At 47.0% G+C, this 18,876-nt stretch overlaps 1 protein-coding gene across 8 annotated transcripts in view; it reads left to right on the top strand.

Moving 5' to 3' along the window:
• Positions 1-17,651, top strand: part of LMO1 (LIM domain only 1) — a 75,554-nt gene extending 57,903 nt beyond the window's left edge. For all 8 annotated transcript variants that reach the window (XM_055814617.1, XM_055814616.1, XM_055814615.1 and 5 more), the window contains 3 exons: positions 778-991; positions 12,330-12,455; positions 17,206-17,651. In XM_055814617.1, coding sequence (XP_055670592.1) covers positions 786-991; positions 12,330-12,455; positions 17,206-17,311 — 438 coding nt within the window. In that variant the 5' untranslated portion in view covers positions 778-785 and the 3' untranslated portion in view covers positions 17,312-17,651. The remainder of the gene's footprint in view (positions 1-777; positions 992-12,329; positions 12,456-17,205) is intronic.
• Positions 17,652-18,876: the final 1,225 nt, after the last annotated feature.

Raw genomic sequence — 18,876 nt, 5'->3', positions numbered from 1 at the left:
AGCCTGCTGTCACCCCCTCATACCCAGCTAGCTCATGCTTGCTTTGCAGTCCCTGCAGGGGTTTCTAGGGAGGAGAGGGCTCCTGGCTGTTCAGTACCTTCCCCAGCGGTACAAGAAGAGGCCAGCTTTGCTGTGCTTAAGGAACATGGCCTCACCAGTGGCAAAGAGACATCGGCTGGTTTATTCTCAGCAGCCCTCAAGGGCTTTTGAATAACTTTTATTTTAGAGCAGCCCCTGGGCTGCTTTAGCTTTCACTAAGGCCTCTGTGACCAGCGGGGTTCACAAGAGAGGAGAAACAGCGGCATACCACATCCTTCCATACCCACTCCTCTCCTTTCCCCATCAAGCTTGATCCAGCCACCATGTCGGACTAGGGGTATGTACAGTGGTGGCCCTTCTGTTCTGCGTAATTGCCTGAGGCAGGTAATTAACAACACAAGGGTGCTGGTAATGAAGGAAAAAGCAAATGTTGAAATTGCAGCCAGTTTATTGTGGTGCAAGATGTTAATTAAAAAAAGGCTGGTGCTTTGTGTCAGTCCTACCCTTAGGAAAAAAGGGCTGCGTTGCTGCAAGTGTCGCGCTCCCGCTTAACCAGCAACAGCAAATGAAGTTTAAATTCCCTGGACTATCAGCTTCTTGCAGTGTGAACTCCTTGCAGTGCAACCAGCCAGCAGTATTCGCTCGCAGATCTACCCATAGCTCACAGCGGTACCCCAACCACGGGCAGCCCATTCAGGCTGCTGGGATAACTTCTAAAATGCTTTGTTTGCGTTGCAGGTGTGCCGATGTTATCCGTGCAACCCAAAGGGAAGCAGAAGGGCTGTGCCGGCTGCAACCGGAAGATCAAGGACCGGTACCTGCTGAAGGCTCTGGATAAGTATTGGCATGAAGACTGTCTAAAGTGTGCCTGCTGTGACTGTCGTCTTGGAGAGGTTGGATCAACTCTTTACACAAAAGCAAATCTCATTCTTTGCCGCAGAGATTACCTGAGGTAAATAGAGGAACGTACTGTGGGCTCTTCCCAAAGCCTCTCAGTGTGTTGCCAGCTGTTTGTCATCTTAAACCTCTGCTATGAAAACAAATCCTTGTGCATGGTCAGCCCTGCCCAGACGGGTTTGGAGTTTCTTCCTCTAAGCATGGCATTTTATTTGCACTTGGTGTAGTTTGTAGTCAGGGAGGTGGAATTCTATCTTTAGGTCAAGGGAGGAAGAGGACATTACTTAACTCTTTATTATTATGAACCCACAAGAACAAACAATGCTTGGAAAAGATTAGGAAAAGACTGTTAATTCTCTTGCATGTCTTTGATGTTATGCTCCTGCATATTGACTGAGCCCTGAACAAACCTTTACATTTTCTTTTTCAGTGATAGCTTTTTAGTTAGACTTCTAGAGCTTATATTGAGTAAGGTTCCTCCCAAGGCACTCTTGTCTCTTCCCTAAGTAAACAGAGCAAAACACTCCAAAATTACAGATCAACTTCAAAATTCTTTTCTTCGTGAGTATGTCTGCAGAGACCTTCACTAGCTCTGAGATAGAACTACCCTGACAGTGTGTCTGCAATGCATAACAACACATGGGGGTTTTTGCCTGGTGTCTATGAGAATTCTGTACAAAATACCTTATATAAACACAAATGAGTTTTACTAAGACAGCAGGCCTAATGCAAACGTTCTTATGAGGGTCACACTGCAAAACACTGCATTTTGCTTTGGTTTTCCCCTGGAAGAATGTACTTGATCTCCAGCTAATGTGTTATTTTTCCTAAAGGAAAGCACTGATAGCATTTCCCATGTAACCGCCACCAGCAAACACATCTGAAGCAAAAGAAAAACAACACGCTGTTTTAAGATGGGGAGGTAAAATGCCTCTAACCTCATGGTGCCAGAGGCTGGCTAGATTAGCCTCAATGACCAGATGCTTCACGTGTTATAATGTAAAACATATCCCTGAAAATCTTTAGTAAATATTTTCTTAGTAAACTTGAACAAAGAAGTTTCTCCTCCTAAAGAAGAGACATTAAGCACTGAGCCAAATAGAAGAAATAAGTCTGTGAGCTGCCACCTTGCTTTTCAGCCAGGCAGGGAACGAGAGCACTCTGCCCACATGGGGATCTTTGTTGCTGTTTGAGCTGAAACTCTCCAGGGCTCACATGAAATGTCTTGGCTGCAGTTCTGCCACACGGGCAGCAGGCGCAGGTCCCCACAGGGAGAGGTGGGATGCATCCCCTAAACGTAAGTGAGGAAAGCTTGGGTAAGGGTGGAACACAGCTGAAGGGAAAAGACAAATTAAGCAGCCTGTGGAAAGGGTGCAGGAAGGAAAGAATCAACTATCTTCACTATCACGAAGTATTTTTTGTACCTTGCTATAATTCTGAGTATTTACTAATGCCACCATTCACTTGCTGTAGAAGTGTCCTTAATCCTGTCTGTGCTATGCTGAAAAAAACGAGCTCCAGAAGGTTCTCTAACACACAGGTTTCTAACCCCAAATTCGCATTTTGGTTCTTCACTGACCCTCCGCCAGTTCAGCTGTACTCTTTCTGTGTTAGGGACATAATTCTGACGTGCCAATGAAGTATATAACAGCTTTTGATCTTCCTTTGTTCAGAATTGCGTAATTTCTTTCCATCATAGCATCACAATTGGGTCACACAAAGTACTAATCACGAGGACCCCAAAAACCTCTCAGGAGAGCTTCTTCCAGGAATAGTCTTCCTTCCAGAAAGCACAGGCTGCATTAATTTCTGGAGCGTTTCTTTATGCTTTATCTTTTTTATCTTTTCTTCATCTTTATCTTGCTTGTGTCCAGCTTGCCAGGCAATCCAGGTCTCTCCATCAGTCATCCTCCTCCTCATTATTTATCACTTCTCTAGACTTTGTCATTTGTGCACTTGATAAACAGTGTTGTGTGTGTTGGTTTGGGGTTTTTTTACATCTGACCTGAAAGATAGGTGTTCGGCATTATTCTACATGTTACAGAACCCTACTAGAATACTCAGCTGGGCAGTGATTGCCATCTACGTTTGCTTTTCAGACCTATGAGCTACCCCACGTTTTGTCTGTTTAATAAGCACCTCATTGACTTTGATTTGTTTTAGTTTCATAACAAAAACTATGTGCAGCATCAAATCGGACACATTAAAGTGCCAAAGGAGAGCAGTACTGATGCTGTTAAACTTAGAAGAACCTTTTTATCACTGCAGTTGTAAAGCATTTATTTCTTTCTTTGGTTTATCCTGAGAATGCAGCTTTGAGGTGGAAAAGCTCAATCTGTGCTCTTCTCACGGGCCCCCCAGATGACACAACTTTCTGGGGCATGCAAGAAGCCTGTGCTAGAGATGGGGGAGAAGCCAGGACTTGCAGACCCCAGGAAACAGCCCGCGTCCCGTCTTTGAGAAAAGAGGGCACTTCATGACATGAAATGTGGAAGGCAACATCTGGGGCTAGTGTTTGACTGCGTCCATGCGGCTTCTGTCACAGCAGCAGTTAAACATGGTCTCCGAAACAATGTTGTTCTGTGCCTGAAGGGGGTCTCGTAGCCCCCCTGCCTCCATTTGTTGGGTTAGAATAATTCCCAGCCCACCAAGAGGGGAGCCTGTTGCTCTTTGTGCAGCTTGGTTGAATTGTGGAGGGAAGGCTCATGTGGCCTTTACTTTAAATATTTTTCTCCTGTCTGAATTTGGTCCGTTATAATAGCTTGGACCATGAGAAATATTTCTTTCTTGGTTTTTGTTGGGAAGAATATGATTGTCATGTCCCAGGAAATCATACCTGGGAGGCTTAGGTAGGAAGGAATAACATTAATTCCGTAACGCTGCTGTTAACTAGTGTTCAGCTGTTCGGCCAGCTTTGCAGGTTTGAGGTTTTGTGTTCTTGCTAATGAATAAATTTAGGTTTATACTATTTTTGGGGGGGTTCTGCTGAACTCCTGGGTTCTGTTCTCCCTGATGTTAAGGAACGCTTTTAGTGTCCTAGGATAGGAATAAGGGCATTGCTATGCAGTCCCAAATTTTATGGAAGTATAAAGTAATTTTTTTTACTTTAAAACATCTTCTGTTGCCTTCTACACATAGCATTTATTTCACTCTCAATTTTAACTGTTAGTTCTATTAATAGAAGAAAAGAAGGTTGCCATCACCACCTTTTCTACTATCTGTTCGCTCCTGGCAATTTGAATTTTTTCTTCTTGGAGAATTACCCATTCCCATCATTATACAATTTCTTCACTTTTATAGTTTTAGAGCTTCTATCCACACCCTTTTTTTCCTCATTAAACATCTCACAGTATTTGTTCTACTAGTCAAATTTCATCAGAATTTGTTCCTAAAAATAAGTTTTCATATTTCACACTGTGCTCACACCATAAAGGGAGTAAGTAATTTATCTGGAGGATGGTCAAAGGAATTTATTGTTGGCCGCTTCTTCTGCATGCCTTTGAATAAGAACAGGGTGAATATTGCACTGATATTTAGCAGGTCAACCATTATGTGAAAAATTAAAAGCTAGACTGATTCTGCACCTGTAAATATAAATATATGAATCTTTTATATCTGAAGTCCAAAAGGGATATTGCTGTGTAGTGACTAGGAGAAAAAAAAAAAAAAGTGTTTCATAATCTCTTTATAGACCAGCGTTGCTTCCAATTTGCCTGTGAGCTGATGGTGTCGTTTGGGAACACGTGCTTCACTGCCCCGCGAGGCGTGCTGTCCCCTCTGCTCGCTGGGGCTGCCCCGGCTGCAGGGACCCCACCGCCACCGCCCCACGCCAGGCCCCCTTGCCTCGGCGCTGCGGAGGCAGCAATGTATAGGTGCTTCCCTATAGGCAGCAGGGGCTCCTGGGATATTTGGGGCAGCTTCGAAGTTCAGCTGAAGCGGCAGTTAAACCGCAGGTCTGGAACCCTGCTGGTGCCACCCCTCCTGCGGGCGGGTGTCGCGGGGCTGCAGACCCCGCAGGGATCGGGGGGCAGGGGCGAGCTTGTGGCCATTGGCGTGGGACAGGAGCGTGGGCGCTGCCATCCCAGCGTTGCTTCGGAGCCGGCTCCATGCGAGTGTGCTGGTCCTCCGTGGGTTTTTAGAAGAAATCTTTCAAGTGCGTTTCAGAAGCTGCTAGCGGAGCGTAGCCTGCTCGTTCGTTTCAAAAGATAAACTGTCGTCATTGCTTGTGAAGGAACATTTGTTAACCTTCACATTTCATAAAACACTTTCTTGCTCATTTTTTAATCATGAAAGATGAAATTTGATCTCGAGTTGTTATCCTTGCGGTATCACCTCAGTCTCCAGCTGTGTCTAGATGTATCTTTCAATACATTTGGTCTGAGCAAATAGATTTACCGTTTGTTTCATAATCACGGTTGCAGCGCTCCAACCTCTAATTATTTTTGATAAGCAAATGCTATTGAAGAAACTGCTTCTGGGACAGAGAAGCTTAGCCCGCAGCCCGTCTGGCTTCTCGCAGCCCCCCCCAGCACTGTGTTTGTTCCTGGGCGTAATTAAACATTCACCAGGCTCCAGTTCACAGGGACGGTTTGGGTGTTGCATCAGGATTTCCTGGGAGGAACTGACAACTTAAATTTCACTGTGAAGTGCTGATGAAGAACGTGATTTTTCCTTTTTACTCAGCATGGTGCCCTCACACAAGCAAAGGCGAGTCAGGCTCACTTTAACAGGAGCTGAACTGTTGCTTCTGCATGTTTGATATGCTGGTGTTGGGAAAGTTTTTCATCATTTAAACTGATCAGGGCCTTAATTAGACTCCAAAGAAAGCTTGAAACCTGCATTAAAAAATTATGGCAAATCAGTAACGGAGAAGGGCTTTCCAGCAAGCCCTGATACTTGTCTCAGTGGATTTCATGGAAATTCTTTTCACCCCTCTTCCTACGCGGTTTGGCCAGGGCTGCAACCTCAGCACGGCGTCAGCGCTGCAACCCGAGCGTGATGCCAGTGCCTCTGGCAGGTGGAGCAGCCCCGTGCACCCCGTCCAAGGGGCAGAGAGGTCCCAGCAGGACTGCCATCCCCTGGCACTGGCACCCCTCAGCACCGTTAGTATCCACCCTCGGCAGCTCCTGGTATATATATATAGAGAGAGAGAGAGAGAGAGAGACGGCACAAGTCAGCTGCCCAGTACTGGGGTTTCCAGTTGTTGGATACTGGTTTTTGCTCTGCTCTGAATGCCCCAGCGGGTTCATTCTGTTAGTGAATCACTTTGGGAGCCCTTTAGATGGAGTGCTCTGTATCTGGCAAACGTGCAGGGTTTCATTTTGTTATGGGATATGAAAAGTGATCTTGCCCAAACGCAGGCGCCCTGCTCTCTGGCACGGGAGGATGCAGGCAAATACCTTCCTTCTGGTGGGTTCCCCAAGTTGGGAGCGAAGGCCCCAAGCCAAGCCATTAAACCACAGCTGGATGTGTAGCAGAAGTCCTCAGGAACTGCAAAGTGCATGCTGCAGCTAGCAGAATTTAGGTTCATCTGCCAGAGACACCACCAATACTCTGAATGCAGTCTGCAGAAGCTGCAGCCCCTGTGCAGCAGCAAGGAGAGTCTTTGGAATTGTTTTTCCACTAGAGGAATGTAGCGTGCGTGCACCGAGAGCGTGCCCTGCCTGCTTTTCAAGGGCCACTTTCAGCATAGGGAGGAGAGGTATAAATGCAGTGTGGCTGAACAAATGGTATCTGCTCAGGGTCTAAAATTGTTGCCAAATTGAAGTGCTGTTCCTGCATTGCAAGAGGGAGCGTCTTGCATGCTGTGTAGGATACCCTCACTTGTACACTTGGTATCTATACAGATTAAGGAGGATTAATTAGGCTCAAAATACAATGTGTCTTGGCTACATTGCTGTGCTTTGTGACATTAAAGCACAGATTTTTTTTCTTTGTAGTAGCTGGTCCAGGAGTTTCTCACAGCCCATGCCTTTCAGGATAAACAAGCAATGCTTGGTTTGTTCATTTGCTTCCCTCCCCCCCTTTCTTTTTTTTTTTTTTCTTTTTGCCTTCTCCACTACCTCCCAGTGTGGAGGAAAGCTTACGGGGAGTAGTTCTGCCTGGCTGTGGTACAGCAGCATGCCTCTATCACTTTCAACCTTGCAGTTTTCTGACTTGTTTTTAACCTGCCCTAAGAGGACATGGTGGCACGTGTGTTCGTTCAGCAGCGCCAGCCGAGATGGGTTAAGGTCAGCGGCTTCGGTTACACTGTAAGAAAGGCTGGGGCAGCGAAGAGGACTTGGACCTCCACCTGCTGAGAGTCCCAGCCCCGCTGTATCTGCTGAAAACATGGAGGGAGAGACCAAAGGAGTAAAAATAAGTGAAGGTTCAGATGTGTTCTTCAACTGAAAACACAACCCCTTGAGCAGCCTTGAAGTTTATGCCCAGTGATCGCTGATACATAGTGCAGTCACTTGGCCAGAGGGCTTTTTTTGTACCGCGCTGGTGTTCAGCTCCTCCTGCTATGTTATCCATGAATGCCAAACCCTTTGGCATGCAAGATGTAAATTCTTTGGGATTGAACTTGAAGGCTTCATGAGAGGACAGCTTGACCAAGTTCATTAGTATCAAAATGCATATAATTTCCTTCAGCTGACATGACTTCCCACTGCAGCACTGGCAACAGTGTCCTGGATGGGAGGGTGCACCAGCTAATACGTATTTATATTTACCGTGCTGAGACGCCTATTGCTAAGGTTTTCTCTGAATATTACACGAAGGCTGATTACAGGGAAGTCGAGAACCTCGAGTCTGAATTTGCTTTTAAGCTTATTCTTTTTATTTTTTTTTAAGTGATGTTCAAGCCTTTCCTGCAATTATTGGCATATTCAGTGCTTTGGTCAAATCAGACTTGTAGCTCAGCATATTTCTAATATCCGCAGATAGGAAAAATACTGATTGCAAGCTGTTAAGAGTCCTTACTGGATGACTAGTTGTTGATTTGTTTCAAATGCTAGGGGCAAAACCTTCTCATGACGAGTGTCAGGTACGTAAAGCAAATATTGTTCTACAGCAGGTCCTGATGAAGCTAGGATATAATAGCCAGCAGGCATATAGGGAGGCTGTATGGGAAAACCTATGTCACCTCCTAGCTGGAGAGGATATGAGCCCGGGGTTCGGTAGCTCTTCAAAAACTATATTCAGATAATCTGGGTATAAAAATATACAGAGAAATATGTAGCTGTACACGATATCTACAAACGTAGATATTTATCTGTAGATAAGCGGTCCTCTTTCAACTCACAATTCTTACCTTTCAGGGTTGATAAAGCCTCTTGTTTTGGGGAATTATCAGTCTCAACTCAGCTGTTTAATTTTGAACTTGTCTTGTTTAAAAAAAAAATCCAGTTGATGCTTGCAAGCTATCCTTTCTGTACCACTCATAATTTGTAACTGCCTGTCCTGGTTCCTCTTTTTTGTCTCCTGGGAGGTCAACAGCTCAAAAATTTTCACTCTTTCTGTGGAAAGAAGATTTTCTCCCTATTTCTGGATCATAAACTGCTAGCTAGCCAGACACCAGGCTAGGGAGAGGAGAACAACTGGGGACTCTTTCCTTGTAGGCAATGACTAAAACAGATTGTTGTTTCTCGTGGTGACAGAAATAGGCAATCAGGTTCTCAGTTTAGCCATCCTGCACATTTTGGTCAGAAAGGAAAAATCTGTTAAAAGGTGCTAAACTTAATGTGTTCATATGAGCAGCATCTTACTGTTTTGCCTACAGTAAGGACCCTTGACCATTCTTTTTTCCCCCCAAACCTGCAGGGTGCTGTGACTTTACTACAGTTTGAATTAACTTCAGGTGTATTCACGGAGCTGATGAGGTCTAGATCATCAAGCAGAAGACTACTCTTTAGCCCAGGCAAGACTACATAAAAAGCATCCTTCAACAGTTGCCTACTGCTTCCAGGAGTGCTCCCTCCTTTTCTCATTAATTCATTTGCATTCACTGCTGCTCCTGTATGCCAATTAGCTTTAATTTTTACTATACACACTGACATCAATGGCCAATGAGAACAGCGCGTAGCAGCGTTTTTAGTGTGCCTATAAACTACAGAAAATTGTCCTTGGACAAACTCCTGCTTTTAGACTGGCTGACAATAGACATGGTTAAGTTCAGGCTAAGAGCCATTAAACATAATTGCTACCACAGGGTAAAAGTTTAATTGTGCTAAATTTTAAATCTGCATAGTCTATGCTTATTTACAAGCTGGCTAGGTCTTCCTGTTACATAAGGGGGGATAAATCTGTACTCTAAAAACTGTTGCCTTTTAACTTCAAAGGGACATGGGGGAAAAAAAAGGGGGTTTTAGAAGCAGCAAAACAACTCCAAACTGGACCCTTTCTGTATTTCCAGCTTCTTTTATGCCTATGGCTGCAAGCTGGTAAGTAGATGCTGAGCATCTTTGATAGATTTTTCTAATTTGCTTCAACTTTGTGTGCGTGAATGTGTGAGAGAGTGTTGCATCTGCTGTGAAGGTGTCTGGGGGACAGAATGCAGATCAGTTTGTTCATGTGGGGTTATTTTAAATTTAACCACAGATGGGGCTTGGGGTGGAAGATTTGCTTCCTGCTCCTTGTCTTCTCTCCCTCCTCCGATAACGTTAAGCTCCCCACCTCAGAAAGTTTCAGCTCAAGTAGCTTCTGGGTAAGTAGGTATCAGAGGTGGCAGGGTTTTTTACAAGCAAACAAAAAAGGCAAAAGCCTGTGTTCATTTTGCTTTTTCTTCCAGCAGATTTAAAAAAAAAATAATAATCATGTTCACTGAGCTACAAGTTACAGGGTATTTTTAGAAGCATGGTGAATATACAGGGCTCTAAATCACTCTCTGAAAAGCAGATTAAAATTAGGAAGTGCTAGAATAAGTGTGAAGTGTTCATCTGTTGGGAAAGGGAGGGTATGGAGGACTGTGAAACTTGATAGAAGAGAAAAAGATTAGCATGCTGCCTAGCTGGAAGCTATGTTTATGTAGACATTAGAAGGCAACACGATTTCAGCTGGACAGAACATAAGCTTCAGATCTTATGCAAACAGTCAAAGCTGTTTAACAATTGGTTTACCCCCAGACCCCCTGAAAGGAGACAGGTGAATACGATGCCAAATACATTTTTCATGTTTCTTAAGCTAACTGTTTAAATAGTTAAGTGAACATCTGTCCAAATTTCCCCATCATTTCCATTTAGAAAAGTCTCCTATTTGAAGGCTGAAGAAAAGCGCCTGCTTAACAATGCAAATGGTGCTGTCTGGGGCCCCTTTATTTTGTTTAATCTAGATTGAGCTTCACACAACTGTGATGCTAATGAATAATGGATATTTTATACTTGTGCATGTAGCAGTGCTGGGCACAGAGCAAATCTAGGATTAACCTCCCAGTTTCCCTGCCGAACGTATTGGACTCATTTTTTGAGTTTGCTGTGACTTGGGTACTCTAAAACCAGATGCCTGGGTTTACCAAACATAGCAAAACCCCAGCGAAAGCTGTCAAGTTTTGCTGTGCCCAAGTGAAGTACCGTAGAAGGGGGCAGCTACACTGGGGGAGAGAGGGAGAGAGGGATGTCTGCGTTAACGGCGTGATTTGCGAGCAGGTGCTGCGTGAGAGCCAGGGCATTTCAGGGTGGAGACCTGTACACTTCTCAGTGCCACATTTTTCCAGTCGGGTCTGCTGGCGTTGGGCAGCCAGGCACCGTGCTCAGCTGCCTCCTCTGCCTGCCTGCACGCAGGAGCAAGCTGGGGGCAGCTTGCAGGCAGAACGGGGCCACCCCATTACTGGTTACGTGGTCCGAGTTTGCCAGTGCAAACCATATAGCTGGGGTTTCGCTCTGCCTTTCAGCCCTCGTGTGATGGAGCCGGAGGGGCAGACGTTTTGGTAGTCCCTTTGCAGTTTTTCTGTCTTGCACAAATGTTTCTGTTTGGTTTGCGTAGTTTAGCTTGCAGGGAAAAGGTAGTGCTGTTTCTTCCTAGGGAGTCTTGGGGTTTTCCAGCCGAGCCTAATGAAAGATCACTGATACCACTCCTAATGAAAAGTAAGGGTAACCTTTTCTGTCTTTGGGAGCATGGCGCTGTGGGAGGGTGGGAGAGCTGTGTGGAGGTTTCTGTAACATTGCTGGGTGTTTTAATTCACAATTACTGGCCAGTAATAATTAGTATTGATTAGCTTGGCAAATTGCAGGTTTAGAAATTGGTTATAGATTTTCCTGATGCTTCTCATCTATGTGGTGGGGAATCAGCCAGAACCAATGGCTTGAAACAAACTGTGAGCCCAAATCCGTCTGCGGGCAGTGACGCGTTGCACGCGCAGAGCTAATGGTCAGCAGGAACCGTACGTCTTGAGGCTCGTCGCCCCCAGAATACCGTTTTTATCATCTCCAAAGCAAAGTAACTAACTGTGTGCATATTGACCCCGGTCTTGGGTGAAACTTGGTTTTGTCGTCCTGTTGATTCGAGGCCCAGTTGGTTCCTGTGGCTGTAACGCTGCAGTGGCATGCTGCCCATGGGGTTCACAGGGGTCTGCAGGGGCATCTTGGAGAAGGGGGCTGGGGGAAGGATGCTGCAGCCTTGGTTGAGTCCCCCAGCGGGAGCTGTAACAGCAGCAGACATCTGGGGAGACAGATAGTGAAAGCCAAGATGAAAATGGCAAAGCTTCCAGTGCTGAAGGGCTGTCCTCGAGGAGCAGGGAGCTGAAGTGGAACGGCTGAGCATGCTGTTCGGGCCACGGTGGAAGGGCTTAGCTGGCTCCCGGGAGGGACACGGAGGTGGGAGGAGGGGGGACCAGCCAGGGAGGAGGGCTGGCACTCTGAGATGCCTTGCAAAATGCTGGTGTACTCATTGCAAGAGAAATCGTGCTTTTTAGGTTTAAACAGCAGGTGAGTGAGGTTCTTCCCGAGCTACATTATAACGTTGCCTGCCAGGGTTGGCAAAGTTTGCAGGTCTTCAGCGTCTTGTTGCAAGAGGCTGCCAGCTTATCCCCCCGTTAGGCTGCGGCCAAGCGTGGCTGGGGCGAGCGCACGCAGAGGACGGGCGGCTCTGAGCACCTCCCCTACCACTGCGGAGAGGCAGGTAGCTTTTGACTGAAATTTTGTGAGCCCCAAAATAGTGCTCTAAGTGTTTAATGCTTTTCTCCATTAGACAGCAAATTAGCCCTAGGCTCACAAACCAAATGAAGTTTCTTCTCGACAATCGGAGCCTGCTCACCAGGCAGTTTTATCCCAAGTTCCCGCACACTGGTTGGTCAGCGAAATGGAGACTGCAACTTCTATTTATTGGTGCAATACAGTATTTGATACTGCTAATTACACTTAATTAGTCCTTCCACCATTTAATTAAAATGGCTTCTAATGATTGTGCTTCTTTGGCAGGCTCTTTGGTACCACCGGGAATTGTGCTGCCTGCAGTAAACTGATCCCTGCCTTTGAGATGGTGATGAGGGCCAGAGATAATGTTTACCATTTGGACTGCTTTGCCTGTCAGCTCTGCAACCAGCGGTGAGGACGCAGTTATTATACACACAAACACAAACTAATTTATACCTTTGTCTGCAAAACAGTGGACAGGTTTGTTCCGCGCTACCTGTCTGGGGCTCACAGCCTGCTGGTGTGGCTTGGGCTGGCTTATTAGGCTGACCTGGGGGATGCATGTGAGTACCTGTAGCCCCTTTACTGCAAATCCCCGTGGGGCTGGTGGGAGTTCGAGGGTCGAGGGGGAGCACACAGACTGCAGATCTGGCCACGGTTGTACACAGCACAGCTGCTGCTGAATAAAACAAACTGCTTCAGCGTCCCTTCAGGATCTACCCTCTTTGCAGAACATAGACGATGGAGAATGGACCTCCTCTGGCAAACTGACGTTGTTTTGCTTAAACTGGGTTTCTGACAGGCTCAAAACTGGGAATGGCAAAGAAGAAGGAGAAAGAGGAGGGACAAGAAGGGGAAAAATACTCTAGATAAGCCCTTTCCAACACTAGGAACAAATCCCTTTAGTTGTGTAATTAACAGGGGATCTTGGTGGTGAGATTTTGAGTGGGGCTTGTGTATTTCTGCTGGCTTTTACCCAGAGGAAAATGCACATCAAGGACTATAATAAAGGGTCCCACACAAAGTTTTCAATGGGGCTACCTGTAGCCAGCTGAGTTTGGGGAGGGCTGTGGAAAACCTTCCCAGCACCCTGTTTGTTGGTCCTTGTTGGCAGAATGGAAGCCCACAGAACCAGACATGATACAATGTCACCTTCTGACACATCCAGCTATCCTTGTCCAAGACAGGCCTGAAAGTGCTTGTTGTTCTCACTGCTGGTATAGTTGGGTAGTAGTGACTGCCCAGGGCTCGAGGGCTGGGGTTCCTGTTCTGGACTTGGGGTTGTGTTTCCCAAAGATGAAACTAGGAGGCAATGCTTCATCCCTTGTGCAGGTGTGAGAGAGATGAAAAAACTCATGGGAAGATGGAGAACCTGATCCTCTAAAAGTCGAGCTAAAAGCCCGACTTAAAGATTCATTGCTTGTCCTAGAACAAGAATCACAGTGAGATCTCTAACGAGCCGTATGTGGCACGTGTGTGAATGCAAAGCCCTGCCATCTTTCCCACTGAACTTACAAGACCGTGCGAACTGGGGTCTGGTTCTCCTTCCGTGACCTCTGATGGCGGCTTAGTTCATGGGGATGAATGGGGTTGCGGCTGGTTGGTGCCGGGCTATGGAAGCGGAGAATGGGGCGAGCCATTTGTAGCTTGGGTGGCTTTACTCACTCACATCATTGAAGGCAGAGACGGTGTTTGTTTGAGGTAGAAAACTCCTATTAATATTGGCGGCATCCACCGGTGCGGTGGCAGTGCCGGGGCGGCAGTGACATCTAGTGGCTCCTGGCCCTGGGCTCCTTTCTGGAAGCCACGCTACATCTTTCAGTTGCCCAGTCTTGTTTTGCCACTCTTGAACATGTTCCTGCAACAGCCGTGATGCCCTCTCAGCAGCGTGGTGACTGTCTGCAGAACTAATGCGTTCTCTCCCCAGGACGGTATCTCTTCACCCAGTGGTCATCGCTGGTTGTTGTGGGGTTTGTCTCCAGGCTCAGGAGCGTTGCAGGGGCTGCCAGGCTCAGCCTCAGGCTCGGCTTTCTGCAGCCTGCTGATGGAGGCCAGGCGGGAGAGGGGTGCTCCGGAGGCCACGCCAGTACTCAGGCTCCAGCACCTGCAATGGCCCTTCTGGCGGAGGCAAGTCCCGGCTCTGGGCTGCACAGGCAGGAGTGTTGGGTTGGCTTTGGAGTCCGTAGGATGAGTATTTGTCATCAAACCCCTACTTTACCCTAGCTTCTCTCCTGGAAAAGCCTAGTGCTGCCCAGTTTTCATTCTCAGGATATTTCTTTTAGATTTCACCCTTTACTACAAAGGATCCAAAGCACCTCTCTCCCCCTCTCCCTTCTGCGATTGCCAACGCTGTTCCTGTTGGCAGCGCGAAGTGAGCCTTGCTCTGCCCTTATAATAACCTCCACGTGCTGTCACTGCCTGGCAGGGAAGCGCAGGTAATCGCCCCCTTGTAGCAGATTCACGCTTTGACACACAAGGGGTTTGCCCAGTTAGGGACGAGCTGAGTTCTTCTGAAATCTGGGCAGAGTAGGCAGCACAGAGCTACGCGTAGATTGTTATTTTGGGCTGAGATCAGAAGGCTATGAAATGTTATGACTTATCCTCTATAGAGATTTTGGCCCCAAAGGGCAGAATGGAAGTGCTCCTGTAACAGACAGCACTGGAAGCTGAACCGAGACCAGTGAGTTGAAATAACCCGAAAGTCAAAATCGCAGAGGTGGATGCCAAAACTAGCTCTGAATCAGAAACCCCACCTTGTTCTTCAGCTATGAAAAGATTTTATGATGATGACCTTTCTCTAGTTCTCTTCCAGCTTACTTGCCCTTCTATAGCTAGTCTCTCTGCAGAGTGTTAAATCCATCAGAGCAAAATCTCTAATACTTTTACCAGTGTGCAGTGTTTTCATTAGCTTCATTCTCCAAAACATCAGGTTTGCAGCAAGTCCCACAATGCCACTCAGCCTACCGTGCTTTAAACTGTTGTAAGGTTGACGCTGCTTGTCATAATACTGAACAAAAGTTGGTCGCTGCTGTAACTGGCGAATAGGTCATGGCTTGCAGGAAATCCAGCTACTTGTGTTGCCGTTGTCTAAAATGTGGTTCTGCTTAGAGGAAAATCACTCTATAGAAACGGCAGGGTAGGTTCAGTGCCTGTTGCCTGCTGCTGCCGGCTGGCGCTCAACTGGCCAGAAGTGACAGACCTGCTCAGAGCATGGGGGCCGGTGGCACGGTCCCACAGCTTGCTCTGAAGATTGCTGCGGGCTGGGATGCTTGAGGCTGGGTCTGAAGTTGCCCTGTTCAATCCTCTGTCCCTAGTGGTGAGGCATCAGCTGAAGAGATCCCAGTTTACTGCTGGATTTGCAGGACTGGCAGGCAGAAAGAAATAGTCGCCTTTCCAGTGAATCCAGCCTTCTCTTTCACAGGGTCTCAGGGTACCCCTGCTCTGCATTTTAGTTCCCACGTGCTCATACACACACATGCCCCAACTCCCCAGTTCTCCAGCGCCTCCTTTGGCTCCTCTAGACTCGAACCAGGTTTGGTGAGAGGCAGCTGTTGAGGATGCTGCTGGCAAGATTAATTTTTGCATTTCTCTTCCTGGAGATTTATATTGTACTTAAGGTAGTGATAAATAGCAAAAAAAAGCAAGCAGCTGTGTCTGTTACTTACAGCGAGTAAACCTGCTGGTGGGAAGGTGGTGTTAAGGAGAGTGTGTGCAGTATAGTTTTTAGCATAAAAGCTGTTAATTTAAATTGAGATTAATTTTTAGCTTTTTAATATACAAAAGAAGGTTGAATTTCAGAACTACTAAAGCATGTGCTACAGAGGGAGGAAGACGGCAGGTCTTGAGTGAAACCATATAAAGCGAGAACCAGCACCCAGTTCTCTCTGTACCAACCTGACAAATTGATCAGTTTATTTGCAGGTGTCTGGTTGGAGAAAACTTGTGCCCATGTTGGACCTCTAAAGGAGCTCTAAAATGATCAGTCCTGTTCTTGTAGCAGAGAATATTTGGTTTTATGGAGATGCTCTACCTGAAGCTGCCAGAGTTAAATCAAATCTAGAAAGCATTTTAGAAAAGGAGTAGGCAATGTCCCTGCCTGAAGCTCTGCCTGGGAGCAGAGGGAACGGGCATTTGGGGTCTGCTAGGTCTCCTGAGGATGGGTTCATCTCTGCTGATCTCCTTTCAAAGCCCAGTGAATATTCATCCTGCCAGAAGCTGCTACCCACCCATTCCTCTTGGTTGAGAGCTGCCTTTCGGCGGTGGCCAGGGTGCCTCTGCTTTCAGGGCCGGGGGCTGAGCTCAGGCTTGGCGCTTGGGGCAGGGGCGCAGCCCCGTGCTCTGGTCTGTGGCTGCCCCGCTAGTGTGATGGGCAAAACCCAACCTCCCAGTTGGGTGGAAAGAGCATTATTTGTTATCTTAAGAAGTCAAGATTAGCTTTGATTCTTGAGCAAGCAGGCACAGCAAAGAAACTATTGGCTGTCAATTCACACCTCTCAGATGTTATATATGGAACTTTTTTGACCTTAATGGTCAAATAAAATTGTTAAATACCACAAGCCTCTCTGTCAACTTCAAGACAAACAGAACAATTTACATGGTATATAGAGAGCAGCGCCCTTCGCTCAATGAAGATAAAGGTTAGGAGTCCAGCCACCAGGAAATTTCTATTTATTGTGTAGCACTGTACACAAGGGGATGAGGAAGGACTTAATAGCCAGTCCTTGCCTGGAAATTAGTGTAAATACTGCCTCACCCGAGGGATCCATGGAAATGCGGATACCAGCAGAAACTTCAAATAGTCTCCGTGTAATATCGCCCGTTTGATTTCCTGGTTGTAGGGCTGACACCTCTCGAACGCAGGGACAAATCCCTTAACGGCTCCCGGCCTCCGCCCGCTGCTGGCGTGGGATGTGCAGGGACCGGGACCGGCTCCATGTGCGGGGTGCTGAGCCCCGCGGTGCTGGGCAAAGGGAGGGCAAAACCCCCGCGCGTGTGCAGGGAAGGGCAGTGGGGGAGAAGCACCAGGGCTTTCCCCAGGTCCCACCCACCGGCAGAGCTGGAAATCAAACTAGTCCCCGGAGCTGCCTTCAGACCCCAGCAGCCCCCTTCCTGCTCTAAGTTCTGTTCATATTTACACCCATGAATTCTTTTTATCTTCCAGATTCTGTGTGGGAGACAAATTTTTCCTGAAGAACAACATGATCTTGTGTCAGATGGACTATGAGGAAGGGCAGCTGAATGGGAGCTTCGAGTCCCAGGTTCAATAACAAACCCTGCTTCGCTGAAGCACTGTGGGATGGGCGCTCGGCCGCGTGAGCAGCGGGGGTGCCTGTCAGCTTGCCTGCAATATTTTTTTAATTCTTGGTCCAGAGAGGACTATATACATTGTAGTACTTTCCCCCCCAACACAAAGCAGTTACAATTTTAGATGTACAGTTGTGCCTGCTTAGCTGAGCACTGCATTGCCTGTATGTTTGTGAGTTTTTGGGGTCTGGGGGAGGGCTCTGTACAGTCTGTTTTCTGTATATAAACTGGAACATTTATTTTATGAAAAATGTAATGCAATTTTATTACTGGTGTGAATTAAAAATTATGAATGTTTCCTGGTCATCTTTAGTTGTGGTTTGTTCCCCACGTGGTTAAAGCCTGTGTTTCCTGTGCTTGATGTTGAGCAGACTAGTAGAAATAGATGCACAGATCCCTGGAAACCGCATGGATAAAAGCAGAGGCAGGAGTTCACACACACACACAAACAGGGGGAAGAAATGCTGCTGCAGAGTTAGACCTCTCCGCTTGAACCGTGCAGAGACTTGCATCCAAAAACCTGCTGTGCTGTACAATGGGAGGGACTGAGCCGTGAGCGGGTGGTGGCTGGGAACCCTCGGTGGCTGGCTGGGTCCCACCAAGGCCACCGTGCGACTGGGTTGCTGGCTGGGAGGCATCCGGCTTTTCACCTCTGTGCGTTTAGACAGAGCTCTGCCATGGCCAGGGTGCTTGTTGGCCGGTGATGTGGTGTCCCCAGTCTGGGCTGCGAGGAACCAGCTCCCCCCAGCCCTGCCAGCGGGTGCCAGGCGTTGATCAGAATACTAATTGCACAGCTTCCATAGGCAGTGGGGCTTTCCTGTGGGCATCGCTTGTCCAGGTCTGAGCCGATGTCAGGGTTCAAATGTGACTGGCTGCGGCTGCAGCATCCCTTTTCACAGCCTTTTTTTGCTTACTCAGTGCCAGGTGCTTTGACCTCCCACGTAATAAAGTGATCGGATTTGAAGCATCTCCCTTAGAAAAGCTCTGAACTGTGTTCGTGCTGTGATGCTTTGTGCGGGGATTTTCAAGGTTATGCAATTCACATGCAACCCACTGGACTGTACCAAACACACTTCTTTGTATGGCGAGTGTCACTTTAATACAGTGCACCAGTAGCTGTAAAGGATGGCTGCAATTCTATTTATTTTGTCATCTTGCTTTTTCTTAGATTCCCACACACACACCTTTCCTCTGATAGACACTGAGTACTTTTTTTTCTGACGTGACTTAATCGGTTACTGGTCCTGGGTCGCGCATGTGTTCTCTGAACTGCAGGCACCGTAGTGCAGTGCATCTTGATGCTGCTCTGCCTGTTGCATGAAACGCTTTTATGTACATCTGTGTTGAATAATGGCTAAACAGAAGCCAACCATCACTAGACACTTGGTACGCTTCAAAATGTTACCTGTCATCTGAAGCTACCTCAGGCACGTGGATTGATTAAGTGATTTTTCTTCGTAAACCGACTTTATAGGTTGGGAGATCCATTATAAAGTATGTGGCCCCGTCCTCTTTCATTCCCATAAAA

The sequence above is a fragment of the Falco peregrinus genome, chromosome 9 (assembly GCF_023634155.1).
Source record: "Falco peregrinus isolate bFalPer1 chromosome 9, bFalPer1.pri, whole genome shotgun sequence".
NCBI lineage: Eukaryota > Metazoa > Chordata > Aves > Falconiformes > Falconidae > Falco > Falco peregrinus.
Note: the sequence above shows the minus strand (reverse complement) of the source record. Positions and strands in the feature narration are given on the sequence as shown.